The sequence below is a fragment of the Cheilinus undulatus genome, linkage group 11 (assembly GCF_018320785.1).
Source record: "Cheilinus undulatus linkage group 11, ASM1832078v1, whole genome shotgun sequence".
Lineage (NCBI taxonomy): Eukaryota > Metazoa > Chordata > Actinopteri > Labriformes > Labridae > Cheilinus > Cheilinus undulatus.
This window is the reverse complement of record NC_054875.1, coordinates 19788690-19811756: the sequence shown is the minus strand read 5'-3', so window position 1 is coordinate 19811756 and position 23067 is coordinate 19788690. Positions and strand designations below refer to the sequence as shown.

At 39.1% G+C, this 23067-nt stretch overlaps 2 protein-coding genes across 2 annotated transcripts; one reads left to right on the top strand and one right to left on the bottom strand.

Moving 5' to 3' along the window:
• The first annotated feature begins 1355 nt into the window (after nucleotides 1–1355).
• alas2 (aminolevulinate, delta-, synthase 2) lies at nucleotides 1356–9959 on the top strand. Its single transcript, XM_041799775.1, has 10 exons — nucleotides 1356–1509; nucleotides 3820–4171; nucleotides 4257–4352; nucleotides 4433–4655; nucleotides 5068–5252; nucleotides 5486–5665; nucleotides 6392–6556; nucleotides 7750–8018; nucleotides 8926–9088; nucleotides 9447–9959. Exons 2-10 carry the CDS (start codon nucleotides 3841–3843, stop codon nucleotides 9608–9610), a joined length of 1776 nt encoding a protein of 591 aa, XP_041655709.1. The 5' UTR covers nucleotides 1356–1509; nucleotides 3820–3840; the 3' UTR covers nucleotides 9611–9959.
• A 142-nt stretch (nucleotides 9960–10101) lies between these two features.
• On the bottom strand, nucleotides 10102–19809 carry ttc34 (tetratricopeptide repeat domain 34). Its single transcript, XM_041798731.1, has 8 exons — nucleotides 19649–19809; nucleotides 15841–17610; nucleotides 15329–15551; nucleotides 13319–13511; nucleotides 12760–12926; nucleotides 12156–12429; nucleotides 11826–12040; nucleotides 10102–11073 (listed from the first exon to the last, which is right to left on the bottom strand). The coding sequence occupies exons 2-8, from the start codon at nucleotides 17556–17558 to the stop codon at nucleotides 10528–10530; spliced, it is 3336 nt and encodes a 1111-aa protein (XP_041654665.1). The 5' UTR covers nucleotides 17559–17610; nucleotides 19649–19809; the 3' UTR covers nucleotides 10102–10527.
• Nucleotides 19810–23067: the final 3258 nt, after the last annotated feature.

The following is a 23067-nucleotide window of genomic DNA, read 5'->3' as shown; positions in this document are numbered from 1 at the left end:
GAAAGGTACTTAAGTCAAACTAAAAGTACTGAACTAAAAATCTACTCAAGTAAAGGTAAAAGTATTTAATTTAATAATTACTTTGACTGCTGAGTAGTTACTGAGGAGTTGTACAATAAAATATGATCTTTGCTTCCTGGCAATAACAACATCAGAATGTAAATCTACCATTGTTCAGTTAGCCACACCTTTATAATTAAGTGAAATGCAACAGCTGTTTTAGGATTTGATGTGGGATCATTCTCTCTATGTGCTGCTGTGGTGTCAACAGAGGCGAAAAAGTACAAAAGTATTGTACCCAGGTAACCTACTTAAGCAGAAGTGAAAGGACTGAATTCAAAATGTATTCAAAACAGTAGTCCCCAAAAGAGCTACCCAGTTACAGTATTTTGTGTAAATGTAAGTTACTTTCCACCTCTGTCCTAAGGACAGCCAGAGGACTAGCAGGTAATTTTCTAACAACTAAATCAGAGGAAAACAGTAGCTATGCCATAGTTAAAGTTTTAAATAAGTGGGATATCTTAAGCTGAAAAACCTCAAAATGCACCAGATATAAAAGATGAAAACCCAGGAGATGTGTTTCTTTTTTTTAGTGCAATCACTAAATACCCCTTGGCTCTCAAATACCCCTTCTGTCCTACCTGACAAAAATCTTTTTAAATGGCCAAGATGGTTTACTTCAAGTAAAACCCCGAATTCAAGATTTTATTACTAAAATAGACATGGTATAACCAAAGTAATATGCTTAGCAGAGGCAAACTTTCACGCTGAATGTGTCATACCAGAATAAAATGTTTTATATTTCTTATTGTTTGTTAATATGTTTTGTATTAATGTGAATCTTTAAATATGTAAAGTTAAAAGTGTCTTTGTTGACCTCTGACCTTTTCAGGCTCTCTAGTCTCTTTTCTCAGCAGATGTTGCTGGCTCTGTTGTGTAAACAGTTTTTTCTGATTATTAATATAATAAATAACTACATCTTTCACTCATGAAGAGTACATTTTCAGCTGAGTTTTAGCTGATGGGAATGACACTGTTTAACTCTAAGACTTAAATACATCCTAAAGTGTGCCTCCAACATGATTTCGTTTTGTGAAAGACCCTCAAACTTGGTTATTTAAGGCCAAAACAGGTATTTCTTTAAAGAAAATGATACTATTTATCTCACAGTGTCCATTGGCTAAATATGCTTTGGTATGAACTGTAAGATCTCAATTATAATGTCTAACACAAGAATTATGTAAATGAATTTTGAGAAGTGTAACTGTTTAAAGTTCACTGGCATGTCCAGCATGAAGGCCCTTTTCAGGTTCAGTGGAGCCCTATCATTTCTATGCACCTCCCATGCACACATACACACCTCCCAGGCTGGCCCCCGGAGCTGACACCTCTGAACACTTGTAGTGGAGTCAGTTGCATCATTTTCTTTAAATCTATCCAGTAAGCCTCAACACTTCTAACCTTGGTTTGTTCGCTGTTTTGAAGTTCGTCCTCAGTGCAGGTCAACAGGTGAGCTTAATTTTATGAATCATTTGCTTTATCTTGTATTATTTTTTAAATTATTTTGTTTATTGTGATTTTTAATGTCATTATTTTTGTTATTATTGGTTGTAGTGCTATCTTTGTAATCTTTGTTATTACTGTTGCTGTCAACAATTCTGTCATCACTTCATATATTTTGCAGTAGTAATATTGGTTGCATCACTTTTATTATATTCATGAATATTATTATAAGCAGTGTTATACACGGTTATATGCCACCATTTAATACCCTGGTCTTTTGCATTATAACAATAAGGCAGCCATAATAATTATTGATATTAAGGAATGATTTAAAAATGTAGTCTCAAACAGTTTATCCCAACAATTTTTAACCAGAGAGAAGAGACATGAGATATGAACAGTCCAGTCTTTGGCTGGCTGAAGGATGTGCTTTCTATCATGTGATCCAAAGTTTCATGTCACAAAAAAAAAACAAAAAAAAAACGTGAAACTGACTTATTGTGTTTAAAGTTACACGTGCAAAATGATAGCATCTAACCACAAGAGAAAGCCACAATCCTAAGAATTACCCTTATCTGCTGACCGCACAAGATTATGCTGGAAATGATAGGAGCAGCCCACCCCTTTGTAAACGCCACTACTAAGATCAGCAACAAATTTTAATCTGCGTCAATAATTGTTTTATTCTTTGATTAAACATTCAGTTAGTAATTCGTATGTGATAGTCATAAATATAATGACAGCAGCTGATGACGTCTGTCAAGGCAGCACTTGAGCGTCTGCAGGGAGAAGATAAGCAGCAACAACCTGCCGCACCCTGGAGGAGGCTCCCACTGCTTCCTTATGCCAAACTAAACCAATACAAAGTTTTATCTCTCCCACGGACAAGTCAAACTTTGCAAACTATGATGGGATTTCAGTTTTATGGTCTATGTTCATGTCTAATCAATCCTTGGACTTCCTGGTTTCACATTTAGCTGGTCAGAGAGGAGATTTTTTTTCTGATAATGCTTAAAAATATATTTTCCATACCCTCACTGCACCAAATTTCTTACTTCTTACATTTACATTTCATACACCACATTCAAAAAATTATGATGCAAATTGGATTTTAGTGTCATAAACTTTCAATTTTTTGTTTTTCAGTTAAACTCATGGATGATATTGTGTCTAAAGACTCTTTGACTTAAATCAAGCTCAGACACCTGTGGTAATTAGTTTGCTGGGTGAGCCCAATTAAAGGAAAACTACTATAGAAGAATGCTCCACATTATTAAACAGACCACAGGTTTCAAACAATATGGGAAAGAGAAAGGATCTCTCTGCTGCCAAAAAGTGTCAAATAGTGCAATGCCTTGGACAAAGTATGAAAACATTAGATTTTTCACGAAAACTTAAGCATGATTACTGTACAGTGAAAAATCTGTGGCTGATTCAGAGCACAGACGGGTTTGAGCAGATAAAGGCATAATGAGGAAGGTTTCTGCCAGAAAAAAAATCATCGAATTAAGAGAGCAGCTGTTAAAATGCCATTACAAAGCAGCAAACAGGTATTTGAAGCTGCTGGTGCATCTGGAGTCCCATGAACCTCAAGGTGTAGGATCCTCCAGAGGCTTGCAGTTCTGTATAAACCTACTATTAGGCCACCCCTAACCAATGCTCACAAGCAGACACAGTTGCAGTGGGCCCAGAAATACATGAAGACTCATTTTCAAACAGTCTTTTTTTTTTACTGATGAGTGCCCTGCAACCCTGAATGGTCCAGATGGAGGAGTAGTGGATGGCTGGCCACCATGTCCCAATAAGGCTTTAACATCAGCAAGGAGGTGGCAAAGTCATGTTTGGGCCGGAACCATGGGTGAGACCTGGTATGCCCCTTGAGGTCCCTGAAGGTGTGAAAATGACCCTGGCAAAGTGTATAGAGTTTCTGACTGACCACTTTCTTTCATGGTACAAAAAGAAGAACCATGCCTTCTGTAGCAAAAGATCTATGGGGGTGGGAGGCGGTTCACATCAAAACAGAAGCTCTAGGAGGCTAATATGACATCTTGCAAAGAAATTCAAGTAGAAACTCCCCAAAAACTCACAAGTTCAATGGATGCAAGAATTGTGAAAGGTTTTTATTTTGAAAAAAAAAAGTTACCATTGGGAGGTTTGTTCAATAAAATTTGAATTATGTTGATGACTTGAAAATTATTCTGTCATTTGCATCGACTATTTAGAAAAATCAGTGAAATATATCATTTGCATAATAACTTGAAACACAGTGTAGGTTGGCATCTAAAGCTCTATGTCCTCTCCTTTTTCTTAATTCAGACTCAGAACAGCTGAAGAACAATGGCGGCCTTCCTCCATCACTGCCCCTTCCTAAAATCCGTGCCTATTCCAGCTCTGAGGAGAACCGGAGCTACCCTGCTGTCTCTCGCTGATCAATGCCCCATCATCACTCGACAAATCAGTCTGAGCAGTCTGAGCTCTCTGGACAACAAGCTGAGCACCTCACCCACCAAAACGAAGACTTCCCTTCTTCCCACTGTGGACCAAAAGCAGCTGTATGCTCAAACAGCAATGCAGGTGGCTGTGTCTGTATCTGAGGGCTGCCCTTTTGTCACCACTCAGATTGGGGTGGTCAAAGCCAGCCCCGAAGTACAGGAGGACATCAAAGAAGGTGAGGAATTCATCATCGCACTTTTTATACACAGATGTAGTACTTGAATTCTAACAGATTTTGCTTCTGCTTTTCTCTTTCATAGGCTTGATGGGCTCTCTCTTGAAGGGTTTAAAGGATAAAATCCAACCAAAATCAGCTCTAAGCAACACTGTCACCCACCTCCTCAAAGACTGCATGAGTATGCCTCAAATTAACCTAGAAACTATACATAAAATAATGTATTTTTGCAGTTCATTCAAAGAAAAATCTTTCTTTCAGTTGGTCCAAGCTTCGACTATGATCGCTTCTTCATTGAGAAGATTGCAGAGAAGAAGAAGGACCACACATACCGAGTCTTTAAGACAGTCAACAGGAGTGCTGGGGTCTTCCCGTTTGCTGAAGATTACTCCATATCCGGGAGAGAGGGCTCCCAGGTGTCTGTCTGGTGCAGCAACGATTACCTGGGCATGAGTCGTCACCCTCGGGTCCTTGGTGCAATCAGGTAAAGTGAGACAGAAAAAAAGACAGTGGCTTTCAAGATTTTTAAGTTGAGATCTAAATGAAGTTCTGAGTATACAGTAGGAGAGTTTGAAAGTTCTTTCAGGTGATGAAAAAGGTATTTCTGCATTTTAAAGTAGTGTTTTTGCTGATCTTGTCAGCTTAAATTCATTACAATTCAAAGAGTCCATCATGTTAAGTTATTCAGGATCAATCTAAAGACCCTATTTTTAATTTTACTCTAAGTCAGACTTGATTTGACATTGCTTGCAAAGAACAAAACAATGGTTTTGCCGCACTGGCATATAACCATTCTAAATCTTTAATATGAAATCTGATTGAAAAGAAGAGTTGAGAAGCTTTTGAAATGGAATTTATATGCCGGGTGCTTTCTCACTGTGTCCCAATGTCCTCAGTGACGCCCTGGACAGACATGGTGCTGGAGCAGGAGGGACCAGGAACATTTCAGGCACCAGTAACTTCCATGTATCTCTGGAGAAAGAGCTGGCTCAGCTGCACCAGAAAGATGCAGCTCTGGTCTTCTCCTCATGCTTTGTGGCAAATGACTCAACCCTCTTCACTTTGGCCAAAATGCTTTCAGGTAAACCCTGATCTCTGACCTATGGGTTGTTTGAATAGAAGTGGGTGATGACTTCTGTTTTAGAGAAGTCTGGCTGGGGTGCTGATGTCACTTCAAATCAATTACATTTTAGACAAGATACATTATGTTTGAATATATTTAGAATATTCTTTTTAACATAGTGGGAGGTGAGTCGGCTACATAAAGGGAAGTCATCTCCATTGGTTTCACGGTGTGTTAACTGTGGCATGCAGGTTGCGAGATCTACTCTGATGCAGGGAATCACGCCTCAATGATTCAGGGCATCAGGAACAGTGGAGCAAAGCGATTCATCTTCCGCCACAATGACAGCCGACACCTGGAGGAGCTGCTGCAACGCTCTGACCCAAAGACACCCAAAATAGTGGCCTTTGAGACTGTGCACTCCATGGACGGTGAGTACTATAACATGTTTTTAATCAGAGTTTTGTTTTTATTTAAACCTGTTACACCTAGACTTTATGCATAAAAAGTGATAAGACTAAAATCAAGTAGTGGTTGAAAATGTTCTATTCAATGTTTAATTATCTATAGTTATGAATCTGATAATATAAGAAAGCTAAAAACAAAATTTACACAAAATGGATCATCAGCCATATTTTATCACTCAGTGATAACACAAGAAAAACATAGTTATAAAGTGAAAAAAATGTGACTTCTTGATCCATGTAATGAATAAAGTCCACACATTTTCATAAGCAGAGTTCATAGTTTTGTGCATTTGTGTCTGTAAAAGCTGCAGTTATTTAGACAGTATCTTATGCCATCCATCACTGTCTTGTGTAGGAGGAAATAGATTTCCTCCCTCAGCTCTATTTCTCTGTGTGGTATTACTCCGCTGACAGCTTCATAAACCACAACCTGAAGTAGACTGAATGGGCTGCAGCGACTGCTTCCTAAAGGAGGAAGAGGATTATAAAACACTAACACTAGAATGTTGTTCTGATGTATTTTTTTTTCTGATCGTAAAGGAAGGAGAGATAATAGTTACTCATATGAATGTGTGTTATTGCAAGATACCATGAAGTCTACATGCATAGGTCTCAACACATTTGTTTCACAGATTCTTTTCTAGTTTCACACTTCTTATTGTATCTCTTTTCTCTCTGTGGGTCTTTCAGGGGGCATATGTCCTCTTGAGGAGCTCTGTGATGTTTCTCACCGCTATGGAGCTCTGACGTTTGTTGATGAGGTTCATGCTGTGGGTCTGTATGGAGCTCATGGAGCCGGAGTGGGAGAGAGGGACAACGTGATGCACAAGATCGACATTGTTTCTGGGACCTTGGGTGAGTGTATGAAAAGCTCAACTTTTTATTTTTATTTTCCATCTTTGTAAAACTGCTTTATTCAATTCCAGAGATATTAAGACCCCTCCTTAGCTGATAACTCTTCTCCTGTTAATTGCCCATCTCCTTTCACAAGGGCAAGGCAAACGGCTTCAAACTGTCAGAGATGAATTGCCTCTCTTCTTGGAAAACCTCTTACTTCCAGGCGCTTGCGCTAACTGAAGTTATCATGGTGCCACCATGGCAGCTATACATCTAAACAAGCATGTTACTTCTCCCATGTGCTGTGGGTTAAATAAGGACAGGAGAGGAGTGAGCTCTTATTAGAGAAAGCAGAGATTTTATCTGCTAGCTGCCAGCTCTACTCCCTCTCTGGTGGCTCTGATAAAAAAAACCTTCAACAGGGATTTCAAGATGTGTGTGGCTTAAAGACAGCAGGAGGGCATGTGAGGGTATGTTTATGTAAGAATCCCTGTGAAACACAGCTCTAGTGTAATACACTCTTAATGTTTAATATTTGACTTAACTTATGTGGTTGAAAGTGTGTAATAGGATATAATCTTTTTTTAAAGCCTGATCTGAATACCATCAAATTCTCTTGTAGTATATTTTTCAGCTTTATTTTGTTAAATGTACTGGATTGCAACCTTGTACTTACAAATATCAACAAATCCCTACAAATAAAGAAACATACATTTCACTCATTTTTCAGACACTATATTTTAAAAGATATTTAATGCACAACTATTGTGCTAGTACATAGATCTATTTCATGGTCAACCGTATTGAAAAAATAACTATTTAATACCTATGGGCATTCAAAATAATAAGTATCTGCAGTAAATGTAAAAACATAATAAAAGTAAAGTTCTTCCCATGAAAATGGTCAAGCAATTGGAAAAGTTATAGAACTGCCTAATGACATTAACGTAATATGTTGTTTTGTATTACATTGAATGAATATTTTACATTCATTTTACATTTTTTTACATTTAACAATCATCAAAGACTGTTAGATTTTAAATACAAATCTTCAAAGTTACCTTCCCTGTAAAACAAAGCATGACTATGAGACTAAAATACATGCTAGTGATCCCTATGTCATCTAAAATTGAGTAAATATGATTCAGCTCTTTGATTATTTTCTTTCCAGTTACCTCACACACACCGTTTCTCATCTGTTGCTGTTTCAGGCAAAGCCTTTGGCTGTGTTGGAGGCTATATTGCCAGCAGCGCCGCCCTGGTGGACACAGTGCGCTCCTACGCAGCCGGCTTCATCTTCACCACTGCTCTGCCCCCCATGGTCCTGGCTGGAGCACTGGAGTCAGTCCAGCTTCTGAAGAGTCTTGAGGGTCAGGGGCTTCGCAGAGCCCACCAGAGGAATGTGAAACATATGCGACAGCTGCTGATGGATAAAGGCCTTCCTGTGGTCAACTGTCCCAGCCACATCATCCCCATACAGGTATGAGAGTTTATCAGTGCTGGTACACCACAGCTTCCACTCCAGAAAATGCTCATCTGACTCTTCTGGTAGTAATACTGGTAATAAAAGTGGGTTACCATTGGTATGTGCATCTCTGTTTACATATGTTTTGCTTTTGTTTTTATTTTATTTTTGATTAATGCTACCCTAGAGGCAGCTTAAACGAGTGCACTTGAAATCTAATGTCGTCAGTGTGGGATATTAAAGTATATGATCTCCTACTTTATTGTATCATACTGTGGTGTCTTCTTTTCATGTTTTATTTTCATTCAGGGAACAGCACTTTGTAAAGTACTGTTTGATGTAAACATAACATCCCCCTGTTGGAAAGGTACTAATTCACTTTCAGTGATCTGACATTCTGCATGTTGGTATTTCATGTACTTGCAAAGCCTCCTGGGACACCTGAATAGAACATCAACAGTGTTACTGCCATTTAAAGCAACTGTGACAAATTAAATTGTCGTTGATAAATATTCCTTTAAAAATAAAACCATTTCACCACAATAGAAAATGAGTCAAGGCTATGCAAGCACAACAATCTGGGCTTTTGCAGTGTTTCATTATGATACACCTCTTATTTTAACAAAAACAACAACAAACATTAACATCATAAAGTTATTTAAACTCAAATTAAGTAATGCTAACTTATTTTTGTGACATCTTTATTACGCAGTTTTATATTAAATCATATTTTAAATACACCATGTCACTTAAATTACAGTTAAAATACAGCTAAATTTAAATACCTTGTTGTTTTGACCTTTACCTTTTTCAAAAATTATTATTCCTGAAAAAACTTTCTCCAAAGACCAAATCATTCACAAATTATTGTAGCAAACATTCCCTTAATGGCTCCTGTGATCTTTCATGTTCTGTTGTTTAGGTGGGCAATGCTGAGCTGAACACTAAAGTGTGTGACACCCTTCTGGAGAGACACAACATCTATGTCCAGGCTATCAACTACCCCACAGTGCCTCGTGGTGAGGAGCTGCTGCGTCTGGCTCCGTCCCCTCATCACAACCCTGCCATGATGGAGTACTTTGTGGGTAAGTGCGGGGATCCTTAAAGAAATAAGGTCAGAGTTGTTTAACTTATTGTCTAATCAAATTAAGTGGGTACAATGGCTGCTCCAGGTGATTTATATTTGTCCTAAGGAGTCTCTTTGATTTTCTAGGTATACAGAAGTGTCTTGGTATCCCACTTGTTCTCAAGAACACTGCACCGCAGTCAAAATGACAATACTCAAAAGAGAAATGCACATTTTTCTCCTTTAGCAGACAAACCAACACTGCATTCATGATATGTGCATGCTTGACCAGGGATTGATTTAAACAAAACATGTTGTAGCACATATCTGCATGTGTGTTAGCTGCATTTTAATAAATACTTGTATTTTCATTACAGAGAAACTGATGGAGGTGTGGCTGGACGCTGGGCTCCCTCTAAACAGCACAGCAAGAGCTTCATGCACCTTCTGTGACCGTCCGCTTCACTTTGACCTCATGAGTGAGTGGGAGAAATCCTACTTTGGCAACATGGAACCACAATACGTAACTGTGTGTGGATAATTACCATCCCAGCAGAAGTTATTTACATAATGATTTAACATTCCTCTATCCATTTAAAGCTCTATATCAAGTGCACTGAGAAAATAACTCAAGAAATAATTTGGTAATTTGATGTTAACATTACTTAATGTCAGAACAAACTCCAGCATTAATTCTATCTTTAACATATTTATGCTTACCAAAATGTGTTAGCTGTAATGGTTGTGATGGATATTATTAGAAAAAACTGTGCCTTCTTAATTTTAAGAGCATAAAACCTGCACATTAGGCACTTTCTCAGTATTTTTGTCTGGTTGTGGTGATGGTTTGAAATAAATTACACAGTTTCAGTGTGGTGTGACCTCTTTCATACAGTGTAATCATTATTATGACCATTATTTGCTTCCTTTATTAACAATATTTAACCAAACGATGTTCATTTATTCAATAATGCAATAATTAAAGTTTTCTGGATCACAAATAAAGCAATTAAATCATCATAAATCATACCTCTATAAAGATCCTGAATTTAAAAAAGTGGAAGACATGTGATTAATTGCAATTAAAGGTCCTTAAAGAATTTTTAAACATGCCTCTACAACATGTGATTTTCATTTGAGCCCTAATCCATGAAATGTAAAGAACGCTCCAGTGAGGAGTTTTTAGCTGGTCATGAAAAAGACTGATCTAAGTACAGAAGCGCCTTTTTAGGCTACAAAGAAATAAGACCATCAGGGACTGGACCGAATTATCACTAAACAATTAATGCTTGTTGCCTCTGTTACCAGGTAGGTGCCAAACCAGCTTCTTAATACATTATACTGCAAAGATTCATGATGATTACACTAACAGTTCCTCACAGAAGCTTGAAGGTAGACACTTAGATAACTATATTACATCACCTCAGCCGGAGCTCTTCTTTCATTCTAACAATCCCTCTAGTTGACATTACAGGGACTGGCCACTTCTCGTTTGACCTTTGCCCTCAGTCTTCGTAGCTCTGCATTTTCAGCATCCATAATGAGGCCACATTCAATCATAGTCCAGGCTTTACTGAGCTGCTGCTCTCCATAGTGCTGCAGCGCTCCCCGCAGGAAGCACTCAGCCAGACGCTGCCTCCCCAGACTCGTCTCCACACACTGAATGGTCTGGTCACTGTGGAGCTTCAGGGCTTGCATGAAGTCCCCTAGAGCCGCTCCCTCTCTGGAGCACAGCACCAGGCTGCGGCCACGTCGGCAAAGGTCCTCCGCCCAGACTTGAGGTTCCTCTGAGGAGCTGGTGTCAGCTTCCCCGTGTCTTTGGATAACTCTGTCCAGGTCTGCTATGGCACGCTCATGCAAGCCCAACTGAGCGAGACAGGCAGCTCGCTGACGGAGATACTGAAGTCTGTGACTGCCAACTGCGTAAACTGCCACATTCAGGAGTGCGAGGGCCTGATCCCAGTGGCCACTTGATGACACACTGCTGGCTTCCTGTGCTGCTGCCTTTAATAGGATAGAGTGGAGCAAATTATATCAAATTTAAAAAGGCAATAATCTTCATGAACAACATTTTAACATAAAGAAAAGGTGCTGTTAGTGTGTGTTGTAAGAATTCTTAAAGTGTTTGTTTTCTGTCAACTATTATGCAAATTTATTCAATTTCTTTTGAGCTTATTTCATGTTCAACTCTTATGAAATGTTAACGGCAATATGTCAGGAGAAATACGAAGTGAATGACAATGATTCAACTTTATTTTTCTCTTATATGACTTTTTACCTTAAACTGATTTAAAAAAAAACTCCAGATAAAATTGTTGTATTATCTTATGGTCTTATCTGAGATAAACTGATTCTATTAGTTTAACTTTTTGATCCCTTACATGTAATTAGTTATTTGTTCATTCTTGTTTTTTTATGATCACCCAAATATATACAGCTATCAGCATATAAAACAACAGACATGGGCACGTTTTTAATTCCTGTCATGTAAAATTTGTTGCAAGAAAATACTTCTTCATTGTATTTGTTGTAGCATGAAATACACATCAATGCTGGCACTCACTCTATGCTCTATACCCATGTTTACCAAAGTGCAGGGTGGTGGGGGGACTACTTGATATCTGCCATTGTAATGTACAAGGAAGTTAAGGAATTTTTCAAGACGGGGGTCTCTGCAGATACTAATGCTGTATATGGAGGTCCTTGGCTTGCTCCACTACTCAATACTGAAATGAGTCTTCCTGCTCTAGGCGTACCTGTGCGGTGCGTTTCCACAGACTGACTGGGATCAGGGCCAGCAGGAAGTCCAGACTAGATGAATCTTTCTCAGTCAGTTTGCTGAGCCGGCGAGCTGCACCACTGTAGTTCTGCTGCCAGGCTTCCACCACACCCAGTCGGGCCTGAGCTACTGCATCCCTTGGCTCCTGGCCAAACACCTGGCACAGATGAGCACATGCTGCCTTCACTTCACCTGGAGCAGGTGGACAACAACAATAGGAATAAGGACAACTGTAAACAAGGTGGTGCACCTGGTCAGTGCTCTTTTATCAGAGTGGAAATAGCCCGAACCATAATTCCCTTCTAACCTTTAGCTAACAGTGTGTCCACATAGAGGAGATGCCACCTGGGGTCCCTGCAGTCAGTCCTCATCAGAGCTCCACCTATTATAAAGGCCTCTCTGAGATGCTCCTCATGGCAGGGGACAGTGTTAGTAACCAGGATGTCTGATAGATTAGTCCGACAGAACTGATGCAGCCATTCACAGACCAGCTTTCGTGCCCTGTCCTTGAGTGACAAGATGTCTTTGGTAACTATGTCTGTGTTTATCTGAAGTGCAGCCAGGATATCACGAGTGCATTCCTAAAGGAGAAATGATTTTCAAAGTTTGAGTTTATTAATTGAGTACATGGCTGTTTCCTACAGTTAAATCAACTTTTTTGTTATACATTGTCTTTTGCATCAGCAATAAATGTTTGTTAAAGAAAAAAACATCGATGACTACTTATATCCCAGAAATAAGCTGCTTGTGTGCTCAATAACTGCCAACATAATTTTTTTTCTTTAAGTTGGTCAGCATGAGCTTTGTGGACTACAACATGGCACCTCCACCTCCTCCAATACTGCTAGCTGCAGCTACTTATATGTAATTGTGTCCAAAGAAGCTGTAATTCTGAAAGGCAGAATTATAACCTGTTGTTGGTTCAGCATAAGATATGTGAATCCTCTTCCACAGAGTGCATGAACATGTTTCGGGTGCTCCTTCAGAATGGCACTGAAATCAAAGATGGCAGTCTTTCTTTGGCCCAGCAAGGCATAGCACCTTGCTCGCTCCAGCAAAGAGTCTGCTGCCTCCCCACCTGCAACAGCACAATCAAGTGATTAACATAAAGTATTCAATGCAATTACATTTTCCAGATCACTAACTACTTTCATGATAATTACTCATCAATCGCACTAATCCAAAGACAGTTTAGTAGTGTGTATGAAGAGATACATTTTAAAGGTTTTCTGCTTTCAATGCCTGTCTTTATGTTAAAATCTAAAAGATCCAATATGACTATTTTGTGTGCAAAGATATGTTCATGTGCTGAACTACAGCAGAACATGTACACAAAGTCCCAGGTTTTATTTTAACTCTCCATCCTTCTATTCATTCCAGCTATCTAGACTGAAGTGCTATAAATTAATTTCAATCAAGGGATCACATAAATTACAAACATCTACATCTCATGAAAGAGATTCTAATCACCAGAAGCCATGATAGCGATGGAGAGATAGACCACAGCCTCCCTGACAGCACTCTCCTCTCTCGTTCCCTCCAGGATGCGTTTAGCAGCAGAGTGACAGTGTGCATGCAGCAAAGCCCGGTCCTTTTGTTGTGCCACTGCCAACAGGGGGCGCAAGCAGCATGTATCACCACAATGGATGAGCTTTTTCAGCAGCTGCAAAGATGGAAATATATTTGCAGTATAGCATTAGAGGCTAAAATCCCTGAAATGTCATGCTATTCTAGTTTGAAGGAGTATATTTTCTCTCTAAACCAAAGAATTGCCACTGTCACAATCCCATTCATGTTATAATTTAAAAAATATAATATTTTTATGTTTTTTATGTGTTAAGAAAGTGGAGAATTACTGCGGCACCAAGTCTAACAAAGGCTAGAGCAACTGAGATACAAATTAAGAATTCTAACTGGAAGGCTGTAAAACAGTCCTTGTGGTTTATCTTTATCTTGAATAGAGGTACTTTGAGGCTTTGTCTGGGGAGCAATTTAAGTAAATGAGAACAGCTCAGGCAGTTCTCACCTCAAATCTGACAAAATTCTGTTGAGTTTAAAAGTAGGTACCCAGTCTATATTTAATGTTTCAAATCAAATGACAGAAACATCTGTTTTATTGACAACAATACCTTTGAAACATGGGGTTCCCAAAGTTTTTGCACCCAGGCCTGCCCACAGATTTTGCTGGGCCCCTGACCATCCTAGTTGTGATTTATTAATGATAACAAGGTACGTGTGTTTTACCAGTAACATCAGTGCTAGCATGCCTAGCATTCTGAAGCTGAAAAGTGTGTCAAGGTAATATTGGGTTCTGATGTTGTAAGTATTAGTGTTACTTTAAACTCCTTTAAACAACTTTTTACGCATATTTTTTTGCCACTGTTCATCCATATTTTTTTGCCAATTTTGGCCTCTTTTGCCCTTATAACACTTAAAATCCATCTTGTTACATTTCACGTTTCATCACTTTTTTGGCCTTTTCACCAGTTTTAACTCATTTTTGCCACTCTTTAACTATTTTGCCTCTGTTAACCCATTTCACTACTTTCAAATTCATTTTTGCCACTTTTTAAACCATTTTCACAACTTTTCCTGCTTTCTGCCATTTAAATAATTTTTCACTAGTTTCTGTTGTCACACATTTGTTAACCTATTTTGACTAAGCTTAATCATTTTTTGCCACTTTATTTCCATTCTTTTTCACTTTTAACCCCAATGTTGCAATTATTTAATACTTTGCCCTTAAGGTTGTCTCAGTTTGTTCTTCTTTATTTTCTGGCATCCTGACATCTATGCATATCATGGCTTTGCTTTGAAGTCTGACATTGTTTTCCAAATGATTTAGTTTTATGGGCCCATCACATTTTATTCAGTCAGGAACACCTGTCATACATTTAACCATTTTACTGCAAAATGGATATACAGTTTACTTGTGGAGAAGGCTCTTCTCAAAAAATGCTCACTGGGTTAGTCAAGCAACATGCTTTGACTCTCCTGGGAGTGCATAGCTAGAAACCCCCAATATGGATAGATACATTTTTATGACAATGCATATTGAATACAATAAAATTATTTCAAAAGCAACTAAACCATAGTAGCATAAATCTGAATGAGAGTGCAACAAACTTTATGCTATAAAGGAGGGGGCTGGAGTGGAGGAGGTTAAGCCTTGCCAGTAGCAGCAGCAGCGTGGTGCATCAGCATTAGTGCAAGCATTGATTAGTGTGAAGTATGTCATAATTAAATACACCACTGTGTTGAGAGAAAAAGGTGTGATTATTTTATGAAAAGGGGCTTACATTTTGAGAACAGGCTGTTGGAACAATAAATGAATCAAACATTTGTTGCTTTGATAAGAGTGGTTATTATTCAGATAGGAAATAAAATATAGTTATCACAGCTTTATTTTACAATAGACTATTACTTTGCTGACTTCCATGCCCCCCCCCCCTCGGGCAGTCTTACCCAAAACCATCATACCTGATTGGTGTCGTATAGAAAACCTCTGTGCAGCTGCAGCAGGGCCAGGCGAGCTAGTATGGGGGCTCGTGGACCGCTGGGTCCAATGGAAAGTAACAGCCGATACGCCTCTTCCACCCGACCCAGCTGGTACAAGGCATCTGCTGCCAGGATCTGCGATCCATCAGTCCCAGGCTGGAGCTCCATCAATAGCAGAGCCAAGGAGTGAACCCCAGCAGGAGTTCTGATGCACAGAGCAAGAAGAGAGAGAAAGAAAAAAAATATGATTGAGGACTTTTTTTAATTCACTGAAAAGAACTTTAAGCATGGTAAAAATTGATTTTGAGTTGATGACAGCATATGAAACATAAGGTTTTGTGTTAATTATTTCAATGTAAGTAACATTGACAATAGTTAAACTCCATTAAAAATCCACTTAATCTCTGATAGTTATTATTCACGACTGCAGGACCTCAAATCTTTGGCAACTTAACAGTGAACTTAATGAACGAGATGTGAATAAAACACCATACCCTGATCTCTGGCTGTCCTTCTTTGATAAGACCTGCAACGGACCTCCCTTCTGATGCTGTTGAGAGTCTTCAGTATTACAGGACTTGGAACCATTCTCTCCTGTCCCCTCCAACATGGTCTGTCCCTGTTCCAGTAAAACAGTGACCAGCAGACCCCGGTAGTTCCATGGCACCAAGCAGCGAACGGTCAGTGCTGTTTCCTGTGGCTGTAGCCGACTGGCGGTCATGTAATCCAGGGCCGTGAGGTAGTTCAAGCCACTCGTCATACGCAGAAGGCCCCTGCCACACAGTGCCCGCACACAGCTGGATGGATGGGGAGCATTGTGCTCAATAACAGCCTGGAAGTCTTCTAGCGCCCCCTTGTGGTCATCAGAGAGAAGTCTGGCATATCCTCGGAGAACCTGTACTGTGTTCTGATAGCTCTGATGACCTTGGGCAGCAGCAAGCTGGCTGCAGATAGAGAGGGCCTCTTTGTGCTCTCCTCTGAGGAGAAGACAGTCAGCCAGTCGGACCCGCAGCTCTCTTCCTCCCCCGTCAGGCTCCAAATGGCACAGAGTCCGTAACTGAGTGATCACAGGATCTAGAAGTTCAACTCCCTCAGTAGACCGAAGGTCTGGGCGATTGAGAACCTGTTCTCTGTAACCAGACAGGCCCCTCTCTGCCTGCTGACGGAGATGGTTGCGAGCAGCCATTCCTGTACCTTGTTCTGTGAATAACTTTTGGAAGTAAATCCTGGAAGTAGCAGGATGGAATTCAAAAGCCTCTCCCAGGTCCCTGCACGCATCTGTAGCCCGTCCACCTGCTGACAAGTAAGCTGCTGCTCGACTGGTTAAGAGCCTCGCTCTTGTCTCAGCAGTGTCTTTGAATGACTTGTTTTCACTACTCTCTGATGTTTTCTGACAATCACCATGATGCAAGAGAGCAGAGTACACCTCTGCGCTGTCCCCAAACTTGCCTGTCAAAAACAAATATGCTGCTTGGACTTCCTGTACTTGTCTGTTATCAGGAGAGATAGATACCAAGAAGTTGATAACTGTAGGAGAAGCTTCCACACCAAGCTTTTCATTCTCCTTTGTCGTTATTGCACAGTCATCATTGTCAAACATCAAAGAAGGATGTATTTTCAGTAATTGGTCTATAAATGCCCCAACTATTTTTGGGAGGTGCTGGGCTTGTCTGCTTTGAATGAGAGTGACAGTTTCTGATTTGTTACACAGGTAAGTTCTGAGGTAAAGTTTCAACCCTTTAACACTGTGAGGTTCAGAGAACAAGCAAGCCAGGGCTCGGGTTATCTCCAACACAATACCAGTGTCACCTTGTGGATGAAAACTTTGCTTTCCTTCAAGCAGAGCAGTGCAGCGAGCAAAAATCTCCTTACAGCTATGCCCACCACTCTGAAGCAGGGACTCCATTTTGAAAACAGTGGCTGACAGATTATTGGGGCACAGTGTGGACAGAAACACGGCTGCAAGGCCTTTATTGAGACCTTCAACAGGCTGATTGTCCCCAATGCCATCAAGCCAGCCTTCTAGAGTAGTGATCACTCCATCCAGGCTGGACTCTAACTTCCGCATGTGGGACATGGTGGAGGCAGCATGAGTCCTGAAGGCAGACATATACAGACTGGTAGCTCTTCCTAGCTCTCCAGCCTCAAGGAGCCTGTCTCCTTCTTCACATAGCTCTGAAACATTAGCCCCAGGTCCAACCACAGCAGTCATGATCAGGCAGCAGACACTCCCCTTACCAGAAAGATTAAAACATTGGTATCATCTGAGGGAATGAGGACAGACATGGTTTAGAACACTGAAATTACAAAGCTTTCACATCTTTAAACAGGCAATACTATCTAAGGAAAATCTGCTGTTACTTACAATATTGACAGTTTCTTTTATAAAACTAGCCCAGTACAGCATACATAACAGTACTTTTGTTCTGAGGTACAAACATAAGGCAACTTCCTATTTAGAAATGTATTAGCCTATATATATATATATATATATATATATATATATAAAGTGCCTTTATTTGATAGAGGAGGATAGTGGATAGAGTCGGAAACAGGGACGAGAGCAGGGGAGAGACATGCAGTAAAGGGCCTCAGGCCGGGTTCGAACATGGGGCAAGCCTTAACCACTAGGCCGCCTGCGCCCCATTAGCCTATATTTTTATTACAAGAAGTACAGCATACACTGGCAAGTGATTACTGGCTATGTGTTCACCTTTGTGCAACACATTTCTGTCCTCTACGCTGATATCCCTGAGATGAAACGGTGCCAAATTTAAGGACACTACCCTTCACTGTAAGACTGAACAGTAGAGGGTTGCTTAAAAAAATTTAGTTGGTTAACTTAAAACTCCAAAATGGCTATTTTAGCTCTATGTTTTTGAGTTGATTAAAAACATGTTTTATTTTTATGTAAACAGTATTCAATTAGTTTAAGTCATTACTCACATTTTTCACAGTCAGCCCTTATTCTGCAGAGTTTTTCTTGAATATCTTTGGGCATAAAACACTTCTGCACCATGAGTGAAGTTACTAACACAGTTGGATAAGTCACACCTGTGGGAACTGTTTCAAATAGGACAAGGATAATGTAGCAAACATTGTAAAAGAATACATTCTGGGTTACAAGTGCACTTCAGAGTTTAACACTATGAGACTTTACAGCAGAAGTTAAATGAAAAATATATGTTTTTAAGTAAACAGTGCTCAATCACTTATCAGTATTTTTTGGCATTTTTCTCAATTTGTATAGAATCAGCTCTTAATCTGCATAGTTTTCCCAGAATGCGTTTGAGCATTAGACATTTTGCACCATGAGTGAAGTTGCTGACTCAGTTACACCCTCCACCCCGTGGGGACCATCCTCTTCTTTAATAGGATAGCACACTTTCTGAGTCCACGTGAACTCTTTGTTTTTCACTGTAGACTAAATAGTTGAAAATATAAATTGTAACTATTTTTAAAACATGTAAACAACTACACAGCTCTTTATTTCTGATAAACATAAAATGCATTATTAAGTTTTGAGTAAACAGTACTCAGTTATGTATTAAGTATTATTTGGCATTGTTCTCAAATTTCTGACAGTAAGCCCTTGTTTCCTAAGTATCTTGAGGCAGTAGACACTTTTGCACCATGATTGAAGTTACTGACTTTATTAGATAAGTCCTGTCTCTGACGATTGTCCTGATAATTAGTAGGAAAATGTAGTAAACCTAGTGAAAGAGCACTTTCTGGGTCCAGGTGTACCTTTGAGTCTTAAACTGCAAGGCTGAACAGCTGGAGTAACTTAAAAATATAGCAACCACAATATACAGTGGATGGTATGATGGAAGAGGACTTCCTGGTTCAGTGTGCACCTTTCAGTTATTGTCACCTGCAGGCATTTGCATAAGTTTGCCTGCCTTGGTTGGCATAAATTTGCTAGAATAAAGACTTCAAAAAAAATTTGGAAAGATTGCAGTGGATGAGGAACATATAGCTTTATGGAAAATACTTAAAAATATTGTTTTGAGTTGGATTTAAACAAAAGTGTAAGAAAGTTTAACGGAGTTTAATTTTAAAAAGTTAGGTTAACTTAAGAGAATTGTACAAGTAAAACTGAATTTTACTTGTACGACTTGAAATGGCTAAGTACCTTCCACTAAACAAACACTGTTTTTCAGTGTGTATTGCTTATAGATGGGGGGGCTTGCACCCTCTGGCCCATGGTCTACCTACCTACCTGCCTCTTCTGCTTCGGTTGCTAACAGAAGACCCCCCCTGAGCTAAACCCATGACTTTCTATGTAAGGAAACAACTCACCCTTACAGCTGGAGTCGGTTACTTTCTTAATTTCTTCAGCTGGACGTCCCGTAGGCAGCAAACATTGGCCTCATGTTTGTTATTCGATATCCCAGCGGCTCAAAGTTGCCAAGACGACGCCGTGTGCTTGTACAACAAAAGCTCTCGCGAAGTTTTTTCACCTTTATAAACAGCGGAAATAAACAAATCTAACACCGAGAAAACTTCAAAGTAACCCCCACTATCTCCACATCAAGGTAAACGCCCCCTAATGGGGCTCCGTCTGTCGTCGGAATGGGACTGTCCTGACACGCGAGATATTGTTCTTGTGAGCACGGGTCCGGTTGCCAATGGAAACCAATAACGCCCGCTCTCATAGGAAGACGACAAAACCACAGAGTCCGGATACCAGCTCGGTTTAAAGCGATAATATCAGTTCCTTTACGTTAAGACAGATGGTGATGTTCTCAGGAAAGTTAAAGGGAACCAGAGAAAAAGAAACGAGTGATTTCATACGTGGGCCTCATTATTACTCCACATACTTACCTGAGCCTGGTATTAAGGAGACACAAACATAGGCTGTAGGTCTACTACACTCTGCGTTTACGTTTAGTATTCGTTCACTTTTTAAAATAGAAAATAAGCTGTAATTGTAAAAAAAAAAAAAAAAAAAAAAACAGTCACCGATAATGCTGCATTTACACACAGATGTAATAATTAATTTATCCTGCAAAACCCACTGCTATCTCAGTATATTCACGTGTGCATATTGCCGGTATAATAGCCTACATGTCTGTGTTCGGGACCAGTGCTTTCGATGAAAGGTCCATAGACAATGGCCTAGGTCAGGACAGCTGCTCTTTGTGTTGAAACCGAATTTGCAATTCATGAGACTGGTCTAATCCAAATCAAGAATAAAAGCTCCTCGAGCACCCTGCAAACATTTTCTTTGTGCGAGATTTGTGAATAAAACTTTAAACCAGCTGCTGCTCTGAAAACACTCAGCCAATACTCCCATCTTGTGGCCAGAATTTTATTCATACAGTACAACATAATACAAAATCAATTCACAGAGCCCTTTAACCTCCTGAGACCAGATTTTTTTCTTTTGAATGCATTTTTAGGTTCTCCCTCTTATTTGGGATCAGATAAGTTTGAAAGCTCAGCCTTGTCTTTGAACAGGAATAAGTTAAAACCAAAAATGATGTTCCCAAATCTCCTAAAGGTCCAAGTCTCTGCAGAAAATGCAGACCTGGATTAGTTTTAGAGCAGATGTTTTATTCAGGTGTTGTTAGGGGTCTTTAGTTTGTAAGAAATGGTGTCAGTCCATCAGAGAGGAATGGTGGAGACATTTTTCTGGGAAGTTTGATGATGGGCAAGGACTTGTTAAGGCCAAGCATCAACAACACTTAAACTAAAATATTTGCCTTCCAAAAATCCACAAACTCCCTAAAATTTCAAAGAAATTTCAGGAAAAAATGTCTTAAACATAATTTTAATGTAACCCATAAAAAGTAAAAGGTGCAAAAGATGCATTCAATATATAAAGGTGATATTAGCAATACAATTTGAACTGCATTTAAATTCACTTTTAGATAAGAGAGTATAGATGAAAGTTTCAAGTAAATTCCCCATATTTCAAAGAAAATTTCCTGTGAAAATTTTCTTGAATTCCTCCATATTTACGAAAAAATTCCATGAAAGTCCACAAAATAAATTCCCTGAAATTTCCATGAAATTTTCAGATGACATCTCAACCTAATTTCTCAAACACATTTACAAAAATTTACAAATTAATTTACCAAAGTACCTTGAATATATCCTAAAAAATTCAAAGCAAATTCCCCCCAAAATTCAAACCAGATTCCTCAAAATAAGAAATGCATTTCCACCATTTCCATGCAAATGCCTACAACTTTCTGAACACACTCTGCCAAACATTGAAACAAATTTCCTAAATACCTATTAATTAGTAATTCCTAAAATACAAAATAAATCAAAGCAAATTTACTCCCAAATCATAATGAATTCCCCTAAATTAAAAATATATTTCTCAAATTTCCTTGAAAATGCATGAAAATCTCCAAGCAAATACTCTCAAATGTCCGAACAGAATTTCCCAAATTATAATGAAAATGCCAACAAAAACCAAATCAAATTTCCCCAGTGAAATTTTCCAAAATATACAATCCCCAAAACCGTTGAGAAAATACTTCAAAATCCCAAATATATATAAAAAATGTGACCATTTGAGGCTTCAATAGACATTCTTTACAATTATCTCAAAATTTCTAAGAGCAGAATTATTATTATGATGTAGTAAAAGCCAAGATGTACTGTCCTCATATGTGCATGAGGGTCTCAGGAGGTTAATAATGTATACAAGCACCCATGAGCCGTGTCTAAAAAAAAACAAAAAAAAAACACAGTTTTGTACACACACGTCTGAGGGTCTGTAGTCCTTAACCACAGACCTAGATTTCTATTCTAAAAAAGTCATAATTGACACAAATTGGAGTTTCCTCTCCTTTACTATCAGTTACTGAACTGAACTTTAGTCTCAAAGTGAGATACCCTAACCCCACAACAAGAAATCAAAAGCTTGGATGGAATATGTGTGGTTAGGAAAAACCCAGCTCACTAAACACTGGCACCATTAATGTGCAGGAAACTGAAAGTTTGACATCCTGTGGGGATTTCAGTTTCTAACCATTTGAAGATGCACCATAAAAACAGTGGCTGAGTTTTCTACTATAGAAGTTTATGTTAAATGTGATGAAGGAGCTGAAAAACACGATGAAATGAGCTGTAGCATTGCTGCTCATATGGCATGGATGTACTCTTAAGAGTCTGCACATCTTAAACACTCAAACTGAAGAATAGTCTTCACTCTGACAAGTCAAAATTAAAATATTCTAAACTTCAAACTTAGAAGTTTTACTTCTCTTCAATGTGTGTAATTCTGAAATGCATACACAAACGTAGATGAAATACAGTTAAGCTGTGAAACCACAGCCCTTTACTGCAGGCCTTTAAGAGATGACACACGGGCTGGAAGAGAGGTGGTGTGCTCAAAGGTGTCCTGAGGCACGATCGGGGTCTCCCCTGTTTATTGTGAAATGATTTTACTCCTTCTTTATTGCAAAAATGAGTTTAAGATGTTGTGCTATTCTTTGAATGAATCTGCTGCTGTTGTTGTGGATAATGTTTCTATGCATTTGAGGATGCCACACTATTATCCCAACTCCAGTTTAGCAGCTAACTCTGCAATACAGCAGGTCCACTGTTTTCAAAAGAATATGGTGCATTTCAATAGTCCTTTAAGAAAAAATGAAGTTCACCTCAATACAGCCTCAAGAAAGGAAATAATTTACACTTGGCTGAGTTGAAATAATTATGAAAAGATGAAAAAATCACTATAACAACTGAGCTCCTTGATG

Coding starts and splice junctions, on each gene's coding strand:
- alas2 (XM_041799775.1), top strand. CDS start 3,841: ATGGCGGCCTTCCTCCATCACTGCCCCTTCCTAAAATCCGTGCCTATT. Junction 4,353..4,432: donor CCTCCTCAAAGACTGCATGA/GTATGCCTCAAA, acceptor TCTTTCTTTCAG/TTGGTCCAAGCTTCGACTAT. Junction 8,019..8,925: donor GCCACATCATCCCCATACAG/GTATGAGAGTTT, acceptor TCTGTTGTTTAG/GTGGGCAATGCTGAGCTGAA.
- ttc34 (XM_041798731.1), bottom strand. CDS start 17,558: ATGACTGCTGTGGTTGGACCTGGGGCTAATGTTTCAGAGCTATGTGAA. Junction 15,552..15,840: donor AAGGACAGCCAGAGATCAGG/GTATGGTGTTTT, acceptor TCTGTGCATCAG/AACTCCTGCTGGGGTTCACT. Junction 12,041..12,155: donor GGACACACTGTTAGCTAAAG/GTTAGAAGGGAA, acceptor CACCTGCTCCAG/GTGAAGTGAAGGCAGCATGT.